Source organism: Chenopodium quinoa, unplaced genomic scaffold, assembly GCF_001683475.1.
Source record: "Chenopodium quinoa cultivar QQ74 unplaced genomic scaffold, ASM168347v1, whole genome shotgun sequence".
NCBI classification, from domain to species: Eukaryota; Viridiplantae; Streptophyta; class Magnoliopsida; order Caryophyllales; family Amaranthaceae; genus Chenopodium; species Chenopodium quinoa.
Genome location: NW_018744502.1, coordinates 4,252,423 through 4,277,077, shown reverse-complemented (window position 1 = coordinate 4,277,077; position 24,655 = coordinate 4,252,423). Strand labels below are relative to the sequence as shown.

The window sequence follows — 24,655 nt, the reverse complement described above, 5'->3', positions numbered from 1 at the left end:
CAACCCCCTTTTATTTATAAATCTCTCGTATCCAACATCTTCTCTACCAATCACCTTCCCCTTAACTTCTCTCTCCCTTGACCATTTTTATCACTACACAAATACGCGCTCCTTTCCTCTTCTACTTCCACCCTTTTTCCTCCTAACAAAAAAAAATGGTTAGTTTTTCTTTACTTTAATTATTTTCTAACACTGTAAAATCTTTCATCAATCCCTAACTAACAATTGAATTCATTCTTGTAGGATGTAGAAAATCACCAACTAGCACATAAACAACAAGGTGGCGGTGGTGGTGAGAAATGGGAAGGCTACGTCGATTGGAAAGGCCGGCCAGCTCGTCGTGGCCGCCATGGCGGGTTTATATCCGCATCTTTTGTTTTAGGTAATAATCAATAAAGTATATAAAATCAATCTTGACACTCCAACCTTAGGTAATGGTAACAGTGTCAGGATTGATTTTATACTCTATCAGTAATTATTGAAATCCCCATCTAAAAACGTAAATATATTCAAAATTAATAATTTGCTATATTTTAATTTTGTGTATTAATATTGTTATTATTATGTTACAGTGGTGGAAGTGATGGAAAATATGGCATTCTTGGCAAATGCAAGCAATTTAGTATTGTATGTATCAAAATACATGCATTTTACGCCCTCGAAATCATCAAATACGGTCACAAATTTCATGGGCACCGCTTTTCTTCTTGCTTTGTTGGGTGGTTTTCTTTCGGATGCCTTTTTCACAACTTATCAAGTCTACCTTACTAGTGCTCTCATTGAATTTTTGGTAAGTTTGTTCAATTTTTCCTCTACGTTTATTTCAATATGTTTATTTATTTTTATTTCCAACAATTATTAGTCAACTTGCCTTTGATGATATTATTCAATTAAAGTTCTAGAGTATTTTCTATGATTTGACTCGATATACCATTTGATTTTTCTTTTGAAATTGCCTCTTAATCGAATATTTGCATGGTTGAACCAAATAGTTATTTGGTTTTGTTAGTCTTGAATTTCAATTTTTGAATTCTAGGAGTATAATTTAATTACATTTATGTATTTAGTTTTATAAAAAATCAAATGTAACAAATGTTTCCTTTCACATTAAGGAGTAATCTTTAATTTACTAGAAATAATAATTTTACATTTTCTAAAACCATGTAGTGGTAGGTTTAGTTGTAATCAATGGTTTGACATATGTATTGCATTGAGGTGTCAGTTGACACGCCAATAATAAAAACAAATTTATGTAATTTAATTATTTTGTTTCAACAATGTTTCTTTGATTTTAATTTTATACTTCGTATATATTTATGACTATAACGATGTTGATATTAATAACCTCAAACATTAAATAAAAGGTTATTATAATTTTACACTTTCTTTTACTTGTCACCAATCAATTAGTTACTTTAAAAATAAAAAATAAAAAATTTAAAATTAATATTCCCAAATTGTGCAAAATAGAACTCTGATTTGCCTAATTTGGTCATGGACCTCCTATAAAGAAATATTCAATTAATATAAAGAGACTTTAAAGTTAGGAAAGAAAATAGGAAAACAACTAACCTTTGTTGCTAGTATGGACAATAATTGTTTAGATAAAGTAGTTTTTACAAAAATTAGTTTCTTAAAATATAAAATAATAGTAAGTCCCGAAAGCTAAGGAAAAACCCATGTTGATAATGTCAATTTACTTCATCTATATTGTCGTTTAATGATGGGTGATTCCTTTCACAAACACAACCTAAATTTGTTTGGTAGTAATATATGAATTTCAAATTGTCTTAATTAGTGAATGATGTAGCTTTTGAATGAAAAGGAAAGGGTGAATAATTTTAGTTGCCAATCTATTCAACATTTTTAAATTCACTTTTTACTTGACATGGTAGCAATTTAGTTTTGAGGGGTAATTTATAAGTAGGTAACATGTACATTAACTCTTATTACAGTTGTAATTAAGATAGGCCATAACTTAAGGAGTTGATATCAAGCTTAGTATGAATATTTAATTAACCAAGTCAATTACGTAAGTTTATTTAATAATAATGCTATTAATATTAAAAAGAATCTTGCTAACGAACACCCCAGGCGTTAGATAACCCTTTAAAATAGTTCCTAAAATGGTATTAATTTGTGAATGCATGTCAAAATCATACGTCGATCGGTGTAGTTAATGTTTATTTTAGATTAATATTTCTACTTTTAGTTATCTTATTCAACATCCGCAGGGCATTCGTTAGCTTTACCTATTAAAAATAATACATTGGAAAACTCTATCATCTAAATTCTAATAAAATATACAGAGTAAATAAAAAAAAATCTAATTCAAATTAAAGGCATAAACCTTTAAAAAATAGGTAAAAGCTAACGAACGTTCCGAGAACATTATATAAAAAGACTAAAAAATAACTTATCCAATTTATACATGGTAACTAGTAAATTATTTTTTCTTTTCTTCTTTTTTTTTTTTTTTTTTTTTTGACAAAAGCAAATTAACAAACTACAAAAGACTATCCATAATCAAAAAGGGAAAGTCGACATCTCCTTGCCATATTGTTTGCCCTTTGCACTTGATTTCTTTGTACCTTTAACATCGAGCACCTGTTGAAAGTTTCACCCACCTCCCTAATTTCCTTTAACATCCACGTTATTGAAACATCCTTACCCAGCCTGTCTTGTAGGTTGCTTAAGAGAAAAGCCGAGTCTAAGAGGATAAGAATCCCTTGCTTACCTTCCGCACATGCCCATTTCATCGCCTCCAGGCAAGCTCGGGATTCACATTGTAGGGCTGATGAGGCTACTCCATGTTTGCCACCCTCACTCCTTACATTACCTTGGCCCCTTCCCGTAACTGCCCAACCAATACCTGCCCTTTTGGTCTCCTTATCCCAAGACCCATCCACTTCTACAATCCAATTATCGTAGCCAATCATTTCTTTTCCCAGTTGCACATGATTAAACCCGGGTGGCAGGGTTGGTCCTTCCCTGATATCATCATTTGTATCCTTATGCCTACCGTTTTGGGTATAAGTCCCATGATGATCTTCCATTGCTTTGCTGACGAATTCCCTCGCCAAGCTTGTTGTCCCAGTGGTCCCATTGAAGCTTCTTGTGTTCCTGGTTTTCCACAACCCCCATAGTGTAGCAATAAACAAAACACTACGGGTTCCCTGTATACCATACTTGCTATAAAAAGAGCAGGATATAATGTTGGATCCAACTTCTAAAAGAGTTGAATCCAGTAGAGTTAGAGCAAATTGCCAGGGAGCCATTCTCCCAGACTTCCTTTGCCAGAATACAAAACCTAAAGAGATGTTGACTATCTTCCAAGTCCACCCCACAGAAGCTACACATAGCATCAACTTGTATACCTCTATTAGCTAAGTCGAGCTTTACTGCGATCCCATCATGAAAAAGCCTCCATAAGAACAATTTCCATTTTGGTTGGATATTCATCCTCCAAATGATCTTCATCAACTTCTGCTCACTGTTACTGAGATTCGCTCGATCTAAACCCTGTTCCTTGGAAAGGTAGTAGTAACCAGTTTTGACAGTATATCTACCCGACGGGTGGTACTTCCAATAGAGGAAGTCATCTTCCATTGTGGGGGAGATTTCCATAGCCAGAGTTGACCTTGCACTATTCCAATCAAAACATTCCCTTACCTTTCCTACTTTCCACTGCACCGTGTCACTGTCGATAAAATTACTAACCTTCCAACCCAAAGAGACCCCCAATGTTTGGTTTGAGTTTACTATCGGGGTTTCCCCATTAACTCAGAGCATACTGATAGCCTTAATATCCTTCCCATTGCCAACTTTCCACATAAAGCCTTCCTTGAAAGAGTTGGCAACTTTTTGGAGGCTTGCCCTTCCCATCGATGGATTCCCTATCCTTACATATGGTCTGGTCATATTACAAATCCCACAAGGTTGAAATCCTTTATGCACTCTAGATAGCAACAGATGCGGATTGAGATGCATTCTTGTTGCTTGCTTGAAAAGAAGAGCATCATTTAGGTTTGCAGCTCCTCGTATGCCTAGACCTCCCATGCCTTTAGGGAGTTGGATGATAGCTCTATTCACCCAGTGCATACCCTTATTTCCGTTATTAGACCACCAAAACCTTGTGATGAGCGAATCAATTTTGTTTGCAGTACTTTGGGGAAGCTTTAAACATTTCAGAACATGAGATGAGATACTAAATTATTTTTTCTAATGCACGAACTTTTCCACTTTAAAAAGAAAATATAAAAAACCTAATTTCGGCATAGTACATTATCCAATTTTATTCTCTTTCATACACGATGCTGAATATGATTTTGAAAACATTATATTTGGGACAGAGAAATTATATCCATTGGTGGAATTTAATTTAATACGTTGTATTTTTTAGTATTTAAAATAATTTTGTTGAATTAATCAGAGGGTTCATAAATTTGTTGATAAAATTTTGGACGGATATGATAAGTGCAGTATTGGAGAGTTATAAATCGCCACGCATTCCAATGTACAGTATAACTAACTGCACTGAACCCATGGTCTTAACAACGTGGGACTGTGATCGGGATAGGACTATCTATATAAGAGACTGAAACAGATGTTGCCCACCGCGCATAAATGACTATTTTATTTTCAGGTAGTCTTAAGTCCTAACTCCTACTCATACACGTGTATATTGAGTATATATAACGGTATAAACATTACTCCGTGTATGTTTAAATTATTAATTAAAATACCAATAATTTTGAAAATCAATGTCATATCATATGACAATAGCTGTTATAGTACCACGTATTAATTGTTAAAATTGGAATACTCCCTCTGTCCCAAAATAAATAACACAGTCAACTTTGCACACATGTCGATATATTAGTTTGATTTTATTTTTATATAATTAATGAAAATTATTTTTAAAATTATATTATGAAACTTTACATTAGTATCTACTTAACAACATATTTTATGATAAAATATGTTTTTATTTTGTTAGTAAAAATTATAGTCAAAACTAATACATAAATAGTGAAAAAAAAACAACATCCCACTTATTCTCGGACGAAGGGAGTAAAATTTATTTCCTTCGTTTCATTATATTTTTATACACCAATTTGATATCATAAAAACATTTTAAACAGAAAGAACAATATGAAACTAGGGTGTCCAAATTATTAATAAAAAATGAATAGGTAAATATTCCGTAGTACAAATTCAAAACATGTCGTTATATATACGGTCTTTAAAAACTGTATGTAACATTTTCCTTTGAATTATACGCATTAATTACTTCAAACTTGGGGCAGACCAACAAACAAATGTAGGAGCGCAATATTTTTGTCTGGTGTATGTGTAATGTGGAGATTAATGTATCATTTTTTTTGTTTTTTTTTTTTTTTTTTTTTTTTTTTTTGGGTTGTTATTTGGACTTACATACAATATTAATGTTAGTTTGCTTTTGCCTTTTGCAACTTGATTATCCTCCAATATAAACTTCTTGTTTTTAATTTCTTTCTTCCTCATAATAATTCTCTCTTTATGATTTTGTTTTCTATAAAACTTTTGCAAGTTGAGTCTAAAGCTAAAATACTAAAGAGAGAAGTGGTGGTTTCTTGCTAATAAATTAAATGCGCCCACAAGTTTTAACAATTAATGAGTAGTGGTTTTTGCTTAGCTTATTTGGTGCACTTGACTATTCACATTAGCTAGTTTTTAAACCTTCTCATCACTTTCAAGATATATAACATTCCAAGGAAAGTAAAAAAATTTAGTTAATTAAAATATTTATTGTATCGATGGACGTGTAATTGTGTCATATATTCCTAACTTAATACAATATAGTATTTGAATTTTTTTATTTTTTTTTTAAATCTAGTATTTGAATTAATTTGAGAAATGTAATTTAAACCCTAGAGTTCTAGTTATAGCCTCATAAGAAGCATGTCTTCACTATATATATACCTAGAGCTAGGTGTACTCATCCGTCACCACTATATTTATATGCTATACTCCTCTCCGATCACCCGAAAATGACATAGGACATGCCCTAGCTTCTTGGATCATCTAAATATATTAAAATTGAAAACATAGTTTTATTTGTATGGAGTCTTTACTTTATAATATGAACTTTATTATCAACATATTTTGCATAAAATAGTTGTAAAAATTTGAATTTGATAAGCTTTATTTTTGGGGAATATGAAAAGGGGATTTAGAATTGGAGTATATATATTTATATATCTATCAATCAAATAGAAAATAATATGAGATTTTGATTAGTTCATACGGTTTAGGCCAAAGTTGTTTCTTATATTCATACGGTTTCTTATGATTTGATTAGTTCCATTAATATGGGATGCATGCATTATGATTGTCGTATACTTGTATACCATAATATTTATTAGGAAATTTTGATACCATAAGCCTGTAAAAAGTGAGAAATAATTAATTAAAGTAATTTTGCAATTTATTGTCTATTTACATGAATTGAATATGTAACAAGTGTGATTTATTATTTAGAGTATATGATTCTTTCACTACTGCAATCAAGAATCTTTACCATTGAAGCTTTTAATACATCTAAATTAGATGTTTCAGTATTTAGTATTGATACATTGAAATGAGCTTTTCTTTCTTTATTCTGGATGATAATGATAAATATGGATTTTAATAGTAATACACATACTTTTGTCCATGTAGCTAGAAAATGTTCTTATCTGTAGGCCAGGTATAATATACGAATTGAATAAGTCGTCTATGGAAGGGGTTCTCATTAAAGACTACTTTCTTATGCTTAATAGACTACTTTGTGAATTACGGTTTTAATCCTATAAGGTAACACTTAGGAAATATTTGATTGACCGATAGAGTTTTTGTGTACTAATAAAAACACGTAAATAGCGGAAGGAATAGATTTATTAGGATACTTAATCTTAATGAATAAGCTATTTTTAGGCATAGAATAATAATCTTAAGGAAACTCCTAATTAAGTAATGGGATCAAAAGTCCACCAAAACGTAGTTTATATATTCATATGTAATAATTTGGATTAGCGTGAAGATTTAGGCCGGTGTTACAATATACTTGCAAGTGGGATATAAGATACGAAATTTGTAAAAATAATTCTTAAGTAAAAGGCCAGGTACAGTTGTACTCATATGGCTTGTCATCTTTTTCTTGGTGGCAAAATATTATATTATAATAAAAAAAATTAACAACAATAGAATCTAGGAAAATACGTTGACGAAAGGAAGAGTTGACCACTTCAATAACGTTGAATGCACTATAGGCAAGTCAAACCACAACCACTTCGAAATAATACACGATGTTGTTAATTAATTGATTAAAAAGCTCCATAGTTATTTGGAAAAAGCTGTATATAGTCGTTAGGGTTGCATATAATAAGAAGTTAAAAGTGGAAAGAATAGATATTAAATAAACATTTTTACACTAATGTACTTGTGAATTGTCGATAAATTTCCAACTTAATACTAAAAAAGAAAATATATTAAATGCTTATATGCAGCCCTAATTAAATGGTATATGCAGCCCTAAGGGCTGCATATAGCATAACCCTAATTATTATTTTTATAATAATAATAAATTACCCTAATTATTTATACATTGCAAATTATTTGATTTTTAAGGAGAAAGTGCATTATTGTGCATTATCATCAATTGATTTGATATTGTTAAGAAATATTGTTTTATTAGAAAATGGTATGTTAAAATAGGCTTATAAATTTCAGCATCTCAATTGCTAATTCCTAGATGATTGGAAACAATGTTTATGATCAATTAACGTTACATGCTTAAATTATTAGCTGGTCAAATAATTCAAACCAATTGTGTAAGGGTGCGTTCTATTCATCTGATTTTCACTTATTAGACCTGAAATAAGTGAAAATAAGGTGAACAGAACAGGCCCTAAGTGTAACTACTACTCCGTATATTATTAAAGAATTAGCATTTTGATCCGTTCTATGCACAGGCTATTTCTTATATATAGTAGATTTTTTTGAGGTGTGTTTAAGAAAATGAAACAACTCATTTTGTTACTTAAATAATGCAAGTAACGGAATGCCTAGAGGCTTCAACCGTTTAATGCTATATAATCTATATTTAAAATGTGAAAGTAATATTGATTACATGTAATGAATTAACTTTAAAAAAAATAAAAATAAATAAATAAATAAAACTTTATTGATGATTTTAATATAAATGTTTTATAAAAAAAATTAAAAAGAAAAAAAAGCTGAGCGTGACATGTGGCGCTATGTATTTGACGGTTTGTGTTATTATATACTAAGTATAGATATAGATATATAGGGTACAAGGAGCCAATTTTCAGACTTGGCCTTAATTTTTTTTATTAGGAAGAGAAATTAATCGCCTTTTTTTCTAGCTAGATATGAATAAATGGATTTAATTAAGGAAAAATTGACTCTAGTTGTTATAATTATAATCGGTCTTCTTTAAAATGTCCCAACTATCGACTAACTCAAGTTGACCCTAACTTTAAGAGGAGTTTTTCTCAAATTGGTCTTTTACACATTTATATCCAGTTCGACCAATTAATAGTGTCACATGTCTTGCTTTCATTAGGCGTATTTAATATAATAAATCCTTCACCGTGCCACTCTAAACCTTTTAGCTCTTGTTCTCTTGACATTAAAACAATACTCCGTATTATTTAGTAAAACAGACCACTAAAAATTCAATATATGTCAATATTAACCTATTTACAATCATAATAAGGTGCGTAGGGACTATTTTAAGATGGAACCCTTTAAAATTAGAACCGTCAGAAAATGAATTAATCAATTGTTGAGACCTTTTAACGAATAATGTCCATATTTAGAAATGGTATAGATAATATATGGAAATGGTATAGATACATTAATTTTCCTTTAATTTAAATAAATATATGTGGAAATGCTTAAGGGAACTTAGGGTCCCATCTCCTATGCACACGCAACATGCACGTAATGATTTTGGACTTATGACAGTTATGAGCAATTTAATTTGTAGTGTACCAAAAACTCCAATATTATAAGTGGTCATTGGAGTGACTTATAAGAAATGGCTAAACCCATGCATTTCCATTATCCTAGTTCTTGCTGATAAAACAATACGGAAGTCTTTCTGTTTTGGATTGGTTACATTTTTGTTTTGTTTGTTACTCGTATTTGGCTGACCAACTAATTTTTTGCTTATGGATGGATATCCACACAAAAAAGATATATAAGTAAATAAATATGCTATGGAAAATATGTACCCTGCAAGCTAAGTGCACCAATTTTCAAATTTTTCTCTTGGTTAAGTATTTTTAATTTTTCACCAAGAACAAGAATGAAATTAATTAAAGCCCTTGTGTTTAATTTTTGAGTGAATATCGTGGATTGGTGCTTGCATAAATGAGCATTATGATTTATACGTAAAATTTTACATACATGCTTTATGTTTTAAGATGACCATGGATATATGGAGTACTTTGTATTTCTAAGCAAAAACTAATGTGAGATTAGTTTCACCATAACAGTTCACAATTCACAACCATTTTCAAAATTCAGGTCGGTTTAGGGATGATATGAATCTGAGCGTGGTCAATAATAATAATAATTATTATTATTATTATTATTATTATTATTATTGGTATTGCTGAGACCGCAATAATAATAAATTATTATTATTGTTATTATTATTATTATTATTGGCTACTGAGACCGCTTTACTACATTCATATGTAAATTATCCCACATTGGGAAGAGGGAAAAAGCACCTTATATGTAAGCTTGTGGAATTACTTTCCTATCATATTTGTTTCGAGACAGAAACTTTTATGGGTTTATTATTAATTAGATAGTTATACCTTCGTTTTTATCGGAATAGCCCATGCCCATTCTATCTTGTTTAAAACATTCAACATTGTATCATAGCCTAAATTTGTTGAGCCCTTCATAATTGTGCATTTTATTGCCATGGTATAGGTTTAGGGCCTCTATCTGATATGATGTTCATTCCTAAAAAGAATTATAATTGTGTCTTGTGTATTTGTGTTACCTTCTAGTGTAATCTAATTCTAATGAAACTCATCAATGTAACTAAGATTTAAGGGATTTTTTCTATATCGTTGAGGAGTAACTTGATGTGTGTGTCTCACCAGCATATATAGATTGGTCGGATGATATTTCATTGTTTTATTTTGCTAAAGTTTTGCCTATAAATTCTAAACCGCATTAAAGTATAGCTTTTTCAGTCTTCTAACATTAAAGACAAAATCCCACATGAACGAAGTGACCCAACAGTTTTTTGTGTTTTCGCCAAGAAATTGACATTAAATAGTATTATACGAAAATTATATAAATATCATTGTCAACGTTATTATAATGCATGATAATTGGGCCATTGGCCCACTAGTTTCCTAATCTATAGGGTTGATATGAACCAATGAGCAACAAATTTGTTCTTAGTATGAAAAAAAGATGCATGCATTTTTGTAATTTGTTTCTTTTTGTGAAGAGATATGGTCCTAAAGCACTTTCACCTTCAGTAATTGTCAAATGCATAAACATTATACATTTATAAATCAAGTTATAAAAATTGCAATGCCATTAGTTACTCGAATCGTAAATTGTTCAATTGGAATTATTATAAATAATAAATATAATAAGACAATATATTATTCGATCTACCTTGAAAGTAACTAATTGTGATTATGACATTTTTTTTCTTTTCTAACAGGGTTTAATTGTCTTAACCGTCCAAGCTTACAAACCTTCCCTACAACCGCCGCAGTGTAACCCAAAGGACCCCACAACACCATGCCGGGAACCTAACACCTCAGAAGCAGCAATGCTCTACATAGGACTCTACCTAGTGGCCGCGGGTGTTGGAGGGATTAAAGGGTCGTTACCAACCCATGGCGCGGAGCAATTTGATGAGAGCACTTCTCAAGGAAGGATTAAGAGATCTACGTTCTTCAACTACTTCGTGTTCTGCCTATCAGCTGGTGGCCTCATTGCCACGACGTTTGTGGTGTGGGTGGAGGACAACAAGGGCTGGAAATGGGGCTTCTTTATCTCCACCTTGTCTATATTGTTATCTATTCCTGTCTTCCTTGGTGGCTCTCCGTTTTATCGTAACAAGATCCCCTCTGGAAGTCCTTTAACTACCATATCAAAGGTATGCAAGATTGACATAATGTTTGTTTTTCAACATAAAGTTATCACAATATAAATTTGTCTTGGAATTACTATAGGTGCAACAATCATACCATGTGAATTTAGTATGCATCCAAAATGTATGATTTAGCAACCATGTTGGTTTCTTTTTGGTTAATTAGTGAGGGTAATTGACAATTTTCTCACTAATTAGCGACATGGACAATTTTATGTAGCTAGGATCATAATTTACTCCATAGAGAATATAAGGAGCAAAAAAAAAATGTTGTAATAATGAGATGAAAATAACTCAACTGCCACAAATTAAAAATAGTGACATACATTAGAAGATATGTTTGGGTGATCAAAATGTGGCCTGGCCTGGTTGCCTGATTTGGCCCAAAAAAGTGCGTGTTTGGGCAAGCCTTATAACATATTTTTAATTAAAAACCCGAGCGTGGCTCGAAATTGTTTCAATGACACTTTTTTGCGGATTTAGGCATGAATTTTTGATACTAAGGCCCGGTCCGGCCCAAATTTTGATCACCTCATTATTTGATGTTTATGTTAAAAAGGTGCATTAGACTTATCAACTTGTGATAATGTTGAAATAAAGAAGTTTAGACCTTGCATTATTTTATCTACCACAGGAATAACTAACTAACTTTGCTTTAATTTAAAACGCAGGTATTAATAGCTGCTACACTCAACAGCTGCATGAGCAAAAACACCAGCAATGCAGTAGCAAACCTGGCCGTGAGCCCACAAAGTTATCCGCTACAAACGTCGAAGGAAGGCGAGCAGTCCATGAAGGGTTGCCAAGAGATAATTGTTATTTTAGATGAACTACTACAAGAGGGGGGGTGAATGGTAGTAGGTTCCAATCGCGAAACTTATGCGGAAATTAAAAACAAAACGTAAAGGAACTTAAAGCACAAAGCAAGTTTTACGAGGAAACCATCCAGTGCCTAACTGGAAGTAAAACCTCGGCCCTATTGGGACTTATAAACAAATTCCACTATAATAGGCAACTCTCCTAGTACAACCTATTACACAGACCTTTGCTTTGCAAGTTCCACCACGGACACTTGACTATATGATAGGACACTTCCTACCAGACCTAAGACACTTTTCAGGACCCTTTTTCTCCCTTTACCCAGGACACTTCCTAGGTGACCCAAGACACTTCTCAGGTTCCTTTCACTCACTGTGCAACCCAAGACACACTCAGGGTGACTAACTACCACTCGAATTTTACGAGATTTCAAACTCATACACAAGCGTGAATTTAAGAGAATTCACAATCTCAACCCAAAATACAAAACACTCAAAACCCTTTTTCCCATTACAAGATCTCGTCGAATATCCCTAAATACATATCTATGAATAAAGAGATAAAAATAATATGTTGAACACTCAAGATCTGTCTGGAACTCACTAGACGTACTGTAACCAAAAACCTGATAGGAACTTTGACCAGGAGGACTGACTTAGCTTCGTAGTGAAGGATAAAACCATTAAGCACGACCACTACACTTCGTCAGCCTCAACTTTGAATGAATGCATATGAGCATATTTATAGTACACTCGAATTATTCATTTCATCTTGAAAAAGATAGATTTTCTGAAAAGATAAGTTTAAAAGATATTTTCTAAAAATCAGTTTTCCGAAAATATATCTTTTTGTTAAGAATAAAAACTGTCAATAATAATAAGATAAACTTAGCATAAAATCAGATTTTATTCAAAACTTATCTTTTTGTTTAAAATACTTTTTAAACAATCTTATCTTTTTCCAAAAGGGATTTATTAGAAGATAAATATCTTTATTCAGTAAAACCAAATCCCTAAAAGATATGCACGTATAAGGTAAATATATATATCATTAAAACCGACTTTTAACGACGTTCATACTTAAGTTCCTATTAGGTTCCTGAACTCTGACAGTCTCTGAGTTCCTGACAAGTCAGTTACTCTAATTTCATTGACTGTTTGGAATTCACCTTGGTTCTATATAGACTTGTTCCAGACCGACTTTTATGTCCAACATACTTACATGAATCCTAGAGCAATATACTTCTATTTCTCTGTCTTCATGTTGCTTCTCTGAAACTCTTGTTCTGGAATCCTGTAGTCTTGATATATTCTGGATCTTAGGGTTTTCCCCAGCATTACACCGAAACCAGGTCGTTACAACCCGTTTTGAAGTTCCTGTTAAGAAACTTCTGGAAGTTCCATTTCTGGAACTCTTCTTCTAAATTTACTTGTATCCTCATGGATCCTCTAAAGTTCCTCTGTTTCAATTCCTACTTCAGCCCTCAACGCTTACTGAACCTGCAAACATCACAACACTAGAAAATCCTTATTAAATGGAAGTTTGCTCAATTCTTAACATCATCATCAAAACCTCATAAGGATCAACAAGTTGTCCCTTTTTGATGATGACGAACTGAGCAAACTTCTGAGAATAACAAAGTAAAACAGAAGGTTAGTTTTTTATTTATAAAAACAATAAAGAAAACTAAACTAAATTAAAAGACTCCTACACATACATAACCTATATATGTATAGGATACTTACCTTATGAAGCTAACATATGTAAACACATGTTTACATAGTTACCTTCATGGTCCCTTAGCCATCATCATGCTTATCAACCATAACACTTATCGTTGTTCTTGTTCCTCTATTGCTTATCCTATATTGCTCAAGTTCCTTACATATATACCTGTCATTACTCAGGTTCCTTGTATCCTGTTCCAAGCATAATTTGCTTTTTCTATGCACAACTTAACATACACGTTAGATAGATAATCATCATTAGTTTATAATCATCAAAACCTAATTGCTCAACAATTTCCCCCTTTTTGATGATGACAAACTATTGATGCTCATCACATATTAAAGGATAATCGTTGTACATTTATTCCCCCTTAGTTTTTCAAGGAAATAACATTTAAACAAGTTAAGAACATACACAAGAACTTAATAGTTAGGAACTTAGCAATACACATCATTTATCAATATATAAATACTTTCAACAATCATGATGTAATAACTTTAGACTTAATTACTGCATACCATAAGCATCATACATATTCTTCCCCCTTTTGTCATTATCAAAAAGGGTATTGTTCCACACGTTTGTTTTTCGTAAATTATATGCACTTAAAGTCATATGTCACACCTACCACCATATAATAAGTAAGTATATACTAGTTAAACACTTGTTGTTCCTAAAAGCCTCAAGGTACTCACTTTTCAAACACGGATACCATTTCCACACTAACTTCCAACTCACAATCCAAAGGCCCAACTTCAAAACCCTTAATTGAACTTGACAAATAAGAAGTTAAAATTCAAGTAAAGATCAGAGCTAAAAAGTTAGAAATGGATTGCATGAATAGACCAATTAAAGCGCAAGCTTAAAGGATATATAAAGAAGCATATGGAACAAAATAAGTAGAGGGAACGTGAAGTGGAATTTGTGCTCTTCGTTTAAACCTTTTGAGATGAGAACCGCCACATTGTACTTTATCTCAAACTCTTGAATCTCCTATTGAACACAACACATATTCATCTTGCCAATTGATAACCAAGTTCCCTTACCTTAACCACCAACTTCTTTGAGGAACATTCTCCATACTGGAACTTAAATAGATTTCAGTTTCATCATAATCAAGTTCCTTCGTCGTTTATTATTGTTCCTTCACTAGCTCACCAAGTATACGAGTACACGACATCAACATAGTCAACATTCTTCATATATAGATACCCAGGAAATTAAATATTTGATCACCCTTTTTCCTTTTCTTTCTTTTTTTTATTTTTATTTTTTTAAAGGGTGTCATTATACAAATTTTGCATGCTTTCCTGGAATAACACATTTTAAATCAATGAAGATATTACTCACTCATACACTTGAGTTCCACAACCAGATCTGAACCATTTTGATTTCTTGGTTCCTACCTTATTCCCCCTGAGTCCCTTACCATTCTTCTTCCTTTATCTTCAACTTCCTCCTCAACATATAATCACCATTTTTTATGTTTCATCAAATCATTAAAAATCATAAAAAGATGATCAACAAACTTAGAGCACATGGGAATTAAGAATAAGAAGTAAAAGTGTGTGAACGGAAAGAGGAAATTGAATTGGGTGAATAAGAATCTTCAATTTTCTAAATATAAGACAATTAGAGTATATGCAACACAGACACACAACTTAGAGTTGTAGAATAATGTTGCGATCGAAGATATATGGTGTGGATGCTTGAAAGTTGACTAAAAGATAGGTTAGTTCCCTCTGAAATTTAAACAAGTGAGTTACAAACGGTCTGGGAACTTACCTGTCTTGTTCCACCAAAGTTTCTTCCATTGTTCCTTTGGCAACTTAGGAACTTCGTGTTTGACAGCACCCATAGTTCTATTAAGAGACCTCTAATACTATTAGGCAAGTGAGTATGTCTTTTACAACACAAGAACTAAGTGTGACACATAAACAATAAGCGCACATTCTTTACTTTATGTTTAACATGCATAGGAACCCCAACTTGACATAACTTAAGGGAAAAATACTTTATACTCATGTTATATTTCATCGAGTCTTGTTCCATTAAGCAATAAACAAGAATATGATAAGTCAAGACACAACCATAAGAGAATCAATTCACAAATTCACATATTGCATCCATACCAAAGATATATCAATCCAATTCATCTAATGCCGACATGTGAAAGGAACTTATATCTTATATAGTCTCATATCAATAAAGATGTAACTATTAATACATAGGTTGATATGATGGCTTACCTTGGAGTTCTTGAAGTGGTTATTCTGTTCCTTGATGATTTCGAATCTAATATGAACTTCCACTTCTAACACAAGTTCCATTGTCAGTGGTTAATGCTTAAAAATATATTTTCTTATCATAGATTAGCAAAAATCAATGCACAATGTCTCGTTAGTTGTACCAAAAATATAATTAATGTAAGTAAGTACAACTAATAACTCAATCCATCTTGAAAACAAAAATTGATAATTTTAAAGCTCAATTTTCAAGAAGGAACTTGGATAGCAATCTATCCTAGAGTATGTTCCACATAGACATCTATAACAAAATGTTATACAAAAGACATCCAAGACATCCATGTGGTACAACTCTAATCCCATATAAACAACAAGATAAAATAATGTTCAATTACCTTCAAGTCTAGCTACACGAGCAATAAGTTCCTTAAAAACAATACATACCTTTGTATTGGTTGTTTCCTTTAAGAACCAACCTAGCTTTGTTCCATTCACGTGCCTTACTCAACAAGCTTTTTCCAGAACACCCTTTTTGATCTCCGACCCTTTTTAGGTGTTCTAGAATAGGTTTAGAATGTAATACACACCTTCTTCCTTTTAAGCTCATCGAGTTCCTGTTGCACATCTAATCTTCAAGCTACATCCTCAAATCCTTCAATGTCGTGAGGCTCGGCCTTGGTTACATATGCATATAAGACACTTTAGTTCCATAGTTTGTTGAGATATTGCTGGTCAGAACAAATATTATCTCAGCTCTGGAACTTCGTTGGAACTTGCTTTCTTATATTGAGTTCATTGAACTTTGCTGCATGAGTTGGAACTTAACATCTAAAAGTTCCTCAACATATGTAGCTATCCCTTGCTGTTATTCTTAGTGACATATTTCTTTACTAGGAACTCAGTTAGTTCTACAGTAACTTGTGAGTTCATCTTTATAACCTGTTTGATGGGAACAAACCTGTTAGTCTCAAAATATGTTCACTTATGGCACATTAAACATGATAGTGTCAACTCTATATGTTTTACTAGTCTAGGCGTTTATGGATAAATCGCCTTGGTACTTCTATCATCAAACATCCCTAAGTAGAACATAGGGTGTCTTGTTCATCAAAGATCTATTGCTTCAGTGTTGATGATGTAGCCAGAGACATTGAAAACTATTCTAAAGAACCTGAAAAGACCATTAGTATATAATTTTGTTCTCTTCTTGTCTTTCATGATTCAAAATTGGAAACTTGTTGACAATCCTGTGTTCCTGCAACAAACACTAAACATGACTGGAACTAGGTTCCATTGTTAGATCTATAATCTCATAAGTGATGAATACTTAGCCACATACCCTGTGATAGAAAAGACTTTCAATAAACAGTTCATCATCTCTTCTATTAAGAAAAGAAACCAAGTATTCATTTGCTTTCATTACTTATAAACAAGACATCTCTTTCAATTAGTCTCTACATATCACATGGTAAACATATCCATATCACTAAGATCCAATGGATTAGTGTTGCTTACCATCTACCTGATGTTGAAAGAGAATGTAACATGTGTTTCATTCTCATGCTTCTCGATCTTAACCTGTTTGGAACTTACATGTACATATACCTCTTATCGAGTTCCTACTAGGTTTATCAAGCATGAAAAGATTAACATGTTCACAGTTTGAAGCATAGAGGTATCTCATCTTCAATAAAACCTAGAAATGTCAGGTTGTTGTTAGGAATCACCTTGAGATCCACAAATGATGTGTTCCCTTTTTGACTCCCTTCATATGTGACATTTCCACTCTTTATTGATGATGTCATTTTGAAGCCATAAAACAACTAGAGTTACAAGCAATTGAAAACCAGAATGTGCATTAAAAACTTGACAAGAAAAATATTCACAATGGGATAGGAACTTGACTTACTAACTTCCTGTTATGTAGAAATTTTACCTTTCGTGTTAGTATTATAAGTCAAAGTTCTTCCATTGCAGGTTTATAGCAAGAGATACCTTGATTTGGCTATCATCATCTCTTTTGGATCCTCGCTGTCGAGATAATGCAAGTTCCCTCCTATTATAAACCTTCAACTCTTCCATGTTCCTTTTGACATAAAGTTGGAACATGTCCTTCTGGTCCTTTAGACCGTTGTATCTTGGGTAGAGGAACGTGTTGATTTAATCTCAAATTCTTCAACACCTTGTCAAAGTCCCTCATATTATCATTCAAAAGATATAACCTGAAAGTTCACAACCCAAGAGATTCCTTTGTGCCTTTAAAATGTCAGTAGGTTAGTCAAAAGAGGTAGATAAAACCTAAAGCATAAAAGTGTTAAAACATAAAGTTCCTGTAAGAATACTCCCTTTTAGATGTCGTTCCATCAACAAAATGATGAATCTCCAACACGCAGTCAAAGATAATCATCTTAACTCATTATCCTTCATAAGAGTCTGCTACAGGAATTAATGCTTTGTTCCAAATAAGAACTTAACTGGAACTTGAACAAGAATCTTTACAGGAACGTATACGCTAACTCCTATAGCACCTTGATATAGAAGCTTTGTTATTCCTGTATCCCTAATTCGTTTTATCATTCCAAGTTCACCAAGTTCCAACCAATTTAAGCACTGAGCTCCTAATGGAACAAACTTTTACGCACCAATTTGTCTCAATGGACAAACCTACAAAACAATGATTAATAACTTGCACAAAGCTAGAAGAGAAGTTAGTTTGTCATGATATACATTATAAACATCCAAACAACTTCTCTTTTCATCCATTCACAAATAACCTTCATAAGATTAGGGAATTGAATTTCAATTGGAATTTGTGAAGGATTAATACATACCAAAAGAACATGACCAATATTTACAGAGAGATGTATAGGCAACTTACACACTTATTCATGTTGTCGATTCACCTACTACAAACCTCTTATAAAGGCTTTCTAGTGAGAGGAATTTGCACATAATTGCTTATATACAAACAACCAAAGTTCATCATTATTAATAAGTTGTCTCCACTCACTTAGCCTGCAAAATCAGTCATCTTTTGGCTTTGGTTACCCAATTTATATTGGGTACTTTCATGTTAGTAATAGACATTAATAATCCATAATTAAAACAACTACGGTTAAACCAACTATCTTTACTAACAATAAACATCATGTGTCTACATAATAAATATTCAGAAAAACACATACACATGATAAGGTCATTCTTTGGAAAATATTCAAAATATACGTTCATTACCTTGCCCAAAGAATTAAGTTTCCATACAGGGATAATCCAGGTTCCAAGAGACCAAATATGCATAATTCTACATAATACGTTCCTTGAACTATTTCCAGTAAACCGATTCTTTAAAAATAAATCAATTTGTAAATCTGACAAATACTTTTCACTCTATAAATCAAATTTGAGGTTACACAAAATTGATTTGCAAACTTTCAAAACAAAATCCAAAATTTAACTAGAAATACTACAAGGAACTTGTACACATAATGTCATGCATATAATCAAGACTTCAAAGACGAGACACTTACCTCAAAGATGTTCATCTTTGAATCACATCTGCTTCACAAGCAGACTTTGGTCTTCACGTGGTATTCGGAACGTTCTAGGGTTGAGTTCCATTCACTGCATTCCTTGTAGATATCCATCCTAGCCTGGAACTTGCTCCTCGGGGTTACCCGGTTTATCAAGAGCACCTGCTCTGATACCAATTGTTATTTTAGATGAACTACTACAAGGGGGGGGGGTGAATGGTAGTAGGTTCCAATCGCGAAACTTATGCGGAAATTAAAAACAAAACGTAAAGGAACTTAAAGCACAAAGCAAGTTTTACGAGGAAACCATCCAGTGCCTAACTGGAAGTAAAACCTCGGCCCTATTGGGACTTATAAACAAATTCCACTATAATAGGCAACTCTCCTAGTACAACCTATTACACAGACCTTTGCTTTGCAAGTTCCACCACGGACACTTGACTATATGATAGGACACTTCCTACCAGACCTAAGACACTTTTCAGGACCCTTTTTCTCCCTTTACCCAGGACACTTCCTAGGTGACCCAAGACACTTCTCAGGTTCCTTTCACTCACTGTGCAACCCAAGACACACTCAGGGTGACTAACTACCACTCGAATTTTACGAGATTTCAAACTCATACACAAGCGTGAATTTAAGAGAATTCACAATCTCAACCCAAAATACAAAACACTCAAAACCCTTTTTCCCATTACAAGATCTCGTCGAATATCCCTAAATACATATCTATGAATAAAGAGATAAAAATAATATGTTGAACACTCAAGATCTGTCTGGAACTCACTAGACGTACTGTAACCAAAAACCTGATAGGAACTTTGACCAGGAGGACTGACTTAGCTTCGTAGTGAAGGATAAAACCATTAAGCACGACCACTACACTTCGTCAGCCTCAACTTTGAATGAATGCATATGAGCATATTTATAGTACACTCGAATTATTCATTTCATCTTGAAAAAGATAGATTTTCTGAAAAGATAAGTTTAAAAGATATTTTCTAAAAATCAGTTTTCCGAAAATATATCTTTTTGTTAAGAATAAAAACTGTCAATAATAATAAGATAAACTTAGCATAAAATCAGATTTTATTCAAAACTTATCTTTTTGTTTAAAATACTTTTTAAACAATCTTATCTTTTTCCAAAAGGGATTTATTAGAAGATAAATATCTTTATTCAGTAAAACCAAATCCCTAAAAGATATGCACGTATAAGGTAAATATATATATCATTAAAACCGACTTTTAACGACGTTCATACTTAAGTTCCTATTAGGTTCCTGAACTCTGACAGTCTCTGAGTTCCTGACAAGTCAGTTACTCTAATTTCATTGACTGTTTGGAATTCACCTTGGTTCTATATAGACTTGTTCCAGACCGACTTTTATGTCCAACATACTTACATGAATCCTAGAGCAATATACTTCTATTTCTCTGTCTTCATGTTGCTTCTCTGAAACTCTTGTTCTGGAATCCTGTAGTCTTGATATATTCTGGATCTTAGGGTTTTCCCCAGCATTACACCGAAACCAGGTCGTTACAACCCGTTTTGAAGTTCCTGTTAAGAAACTTCTGGAAGTTCCATTTCTGGAACTCTTCTTCTAAATTTACTTGTATCCTCATGGATCCTCTAAAGTTCCTCTGTTTCAATTCCTACTTCAGCCCTCAACGCTTACTGAACCTGCAAACATCACAACACTAGAAAATCCTTATTAAATGGAAGTTTGCTCAATTCTTAACATCATCATCAAAACCTCATAAGGATCAACAAGTTGTCCCTTTTTGATGATGACGAACTGAGCAAACTTCTGAGAATAACAAAGTAAAACAGAAGGTTAGTTTTTTATTTATAAAAACAATAAAGAAAACTAAACTAAATTAAAAGACTCCTACAAATACATAACCTATATATGTATAGGATACTTACCTTATGAAGCTAACATATGTAAACACATGTTTACATAGTTACCTTCATGGTCCCTTAGCCATCATCATGCTTATCAACCATAACACTTATCGTTGTTCTTGTTCCTCTATTGCTTATCCTATATTGCTCAAGTTCCTTACATATATACCTGTCATTACTCAGGTTCCTTGTATCCTGTTCCAAGCATAATTTGCTTTTTCTATGCACAACTTAACATACACGTTAGATAGATAATCATCATTAGTTTATAATCATCAAAACCTAATTGCTCAACAATAATAAAAACTGATCCTTTGGAAACATTAACAGAGAGCTTTAAATCGTTAAACAATGCAGTGAACTCTAACCCCTTTTCTCCATCTCTAAAATGCACCATAAAAGAGGTAGAGGAAGTGAAAATAGTCCTTAAAATCTTTCCAATTTTTGCAAGTACAATACTTCTCAACTGTTGTCTAGCCCAACTGTCCACCTTCTCGGTGGAACAAGCTGCATCGATGGACACCAACCTCGGCTCCTTGAAAGTACCCCCAGCCTCACTCCCCGTGTTTCCAATAGTCATCATCATGGTCCTTGCACCGGTCTATGACCACATTATCATCCCCTTTGCACGTAACATTACTAAAAGAGAGACCGGTATTTCTCACCTCCAGAGGATTGGTGTTGGCCTAATTCTCTCGGTTGCAGCCATGGCCGTGGCTGCCCTAGTTGAGGTCAAAAGGAAACAAGTAGCAATCGACCAAGGAATGGTTGACTCGGTTGAACCATTGCCATTAACTTTCTTTTGGATTGCCATTCAGTACGCGTTGCTTGGATCAGCCGATCTCTTTTGCTTAGCCGGGATGCTAGAGTTCTTTTTTACTGAAGCTCCATCAAGCATGAGGTCTCTTGCAACCTCGCTCTCTTGGGCGTCATTGGCCATTGGTTACTACCTTAGCTCGGTTATTGTTTCCATTATTAACGCGGCTACTAGAAGAGGGCATGATGAGCACAATGCTTGGTTAGCTGGGAGCAATTTGAATCGTTACCACCTTGAGAGGTTTTACTGGTTGTTATGTGTTTTAGGTGCCTTAAACTTCTTAAACTACCTCTTTTGGGCATGTAAGTACAAATACAGATCAACTGGATCAATAAGGTGATTCAGAAGTAAACCATTTTGTATTTTCCTTTTGGGGGGAGAACCTATAAACTACATCTTAATTCATACCGGTGATATACTACGATCAGATCATCACTTGTACATTATTACATCTGTTTCGATTTTAACCCCGAAAAATTATTGGGGTCGAATTTTTATTAGGTGATCAACCAAGAGTAATACAATCATTTGTAACCTACAATAAAATGATATTAATAATGACAAACGTATTGGAGGTAATAATTGCAACATCTAGACAGGTACAGTATGAAACTCAATGAGCTATTTTATCAATTATCAAAAGAGGCAAATAACTTAGCAAGGGTTGGCCTAAGTCGTGAGATCAAATCCCACTAAGGGCTCTTTAGAGAATGGGGATTTTCTTATCTTTTCCTACTTTCACTTCTAATAAACCTGCCAGCAAAGCTAGAGTGCATTTATAACTAATATTAAAGTAGCAATCGCTAATGTTATCTTTTCCCAAAGCTGTACACGTGGTGCTACCTCATAAAAAAATTTCCCGCTCAAATGTTAAGTCCATCTATCTACATACCTAAACTATATTAGAGTTTTTTGGAGGGAATTTTCCATCCTAAACTCTATTTTTTTCGTTTAGATTTTTGCAGAATTATTAATGTATCTATAAATTTATAATTTAATTATTTATTATTATGATGGACTATTAGATCACATTTTTATGAGACTTCTATATTTAATTTCTATTACCATCATTAAAAACCGAGCATGGCTCGGTTATTATCTAGTTTGATTTATAAGAGGTACCAATTCAAGCAAGTTTTTTTTTTTAAGCAGTTTTGCCAAATTGACTTAAATGAATATTTTGGTGTTTGGTATAAAAAAACTAACACTTGATATTGTAAATTTTTTTAATTCTAAGTCAAATGGACCAACTTAGTTAGTAATGAGGGTGTAAAGGAATTGAATTTATAAATTTGCTTCATGGATTATATTATAAAGTAATTTGATACTCTGTAGTTATTTTCATAAAAAAAAAAAAAAAAAAAAAAAAAAAAAAAAACCTTTGCAAGTGCTTTATGGAGAATATGGAGCTCAAGAGTGTAACCTTGTAAAGGTATGGACCGAAGTTGTTGCTAAGAACACGGGCCATATTGGCACGGGCCGGACTGCTTCACTTCTTTTATTAGACTCTTTGGATCATACTCTAATCGAATCATCATCCTCTCCAAAACTGAACTAAACCCAATTATTGTTACCCAAATTTGCATTTTTCAAAAATTAATGTGAGTTGTGTTTGTTAATACTCACTCTGTCCAACAAAATTCGTCTCATTTATCTAGAGCACTAAAGTTTTACGGGAGTTTATGTCCCAATAAAAAAGTTGTATGGAAATTTATTTTTTTGGTTAGGTAAGATAAAGAGTCTATCGGGCCAAAACTCTTATCAAGCTAATGAACTAAACAATTTGAAAGAGTGGGAGGAAAGTAAGGGAATCTCCTCTCCTAAATTGTGTTTTAGTAGGGATTGAACCTACTATTCACTAGACCAAGCTTAGCTTGGTGCTTTAGATGAGTATTGATGGTGAGTTTTTATTACATATGTTCATGAAAAAAGACTAGGTTATGATATGAGCAATCACAAGGGGAAAGTACAAACACAATGTTGGAGTTATGAGAGAAGTGTTATTAATCGTACTAGCTACTTCTAAGCATTCGAAGAACTACAACAAAATTTAACTATCTATCTCAACTTCTCCCTTTAATCCTCTACCACTAAGCTTTATAACTAAGGGGGTGTTTGGTTATGAGTTTTTTGTATATGAACATTTCATAAAGCTATTTCGGATATTTGGTAAAGAGTTGTTTGAAAGAGCATTTTGAGTCCAAAGTGCTCATATGAGGAGCTTTTTGAAAAAGTCTTTAACCTTTTTGTTGGTTATACTCTAAAATAACGTAACTAAGAATAATTTACCAAATGCTTTTACATAAACAATTATTTATAATCCGTTAGTTAAAACAACTAATGCAAACAACTACTAGTTAACAACTGATCAATATAGTTAACGTCAAATATGCCCTAAAGCAAACCTCAAAAGTTCTAAAAGTGT

The 24,655-nt window shown here is 32.9% G+C and overlaps 1 protein-coding gene across 1 annotated transcript; it reads left to right on the top strand.

The window, feature by feature from the left end:
- On the top strand, nt 1–22,676 carry LOC110698016 (protein NRT1/ PTR FAMILY 4.6-like). The gene is made up of 6 exons (XM_021875418.1): nt 1–158; nt 244–382; nt 573–790; nt 10,748–11,188; nt 11,854–11,991; nt 21,710–22,676. Exons 1-6 carry the CDS (start codon nt 156–158, stop codon nt 22,568–22,570), a joined length of 1,800 nt encoding a protein of 599 aa, XP_021731110.1. The 5' UTR covers nt 1–155; the 3' UTR covers nt 22,571–22,676.
- The last annotated feature ends 1,979 nt before the right edge of the window (nt 22,677–24,655 follow it).

What these genes read in the sequence shown, in the direction of transcription:
- LOC110698016 (XM_021875418.1), top strand. An exon ending in GTGCTCTCATTGAATTTTTG is followed by an intron (nt 791 to 10,747) that starts GTAAGTTTGTTC and finishes CTTTTCTAACAG; the next exon opens with GGTTTAATTGTCTTAACCGT. An exon ending in CTTTAACTACCATATCAAAG is followed by an intron (nt 11,189 to 11,853) that starts GTATGCAAGATT and finishes TTTAAAACGCAG; the next exon opens with GTATTAATAGCTGCTACACT.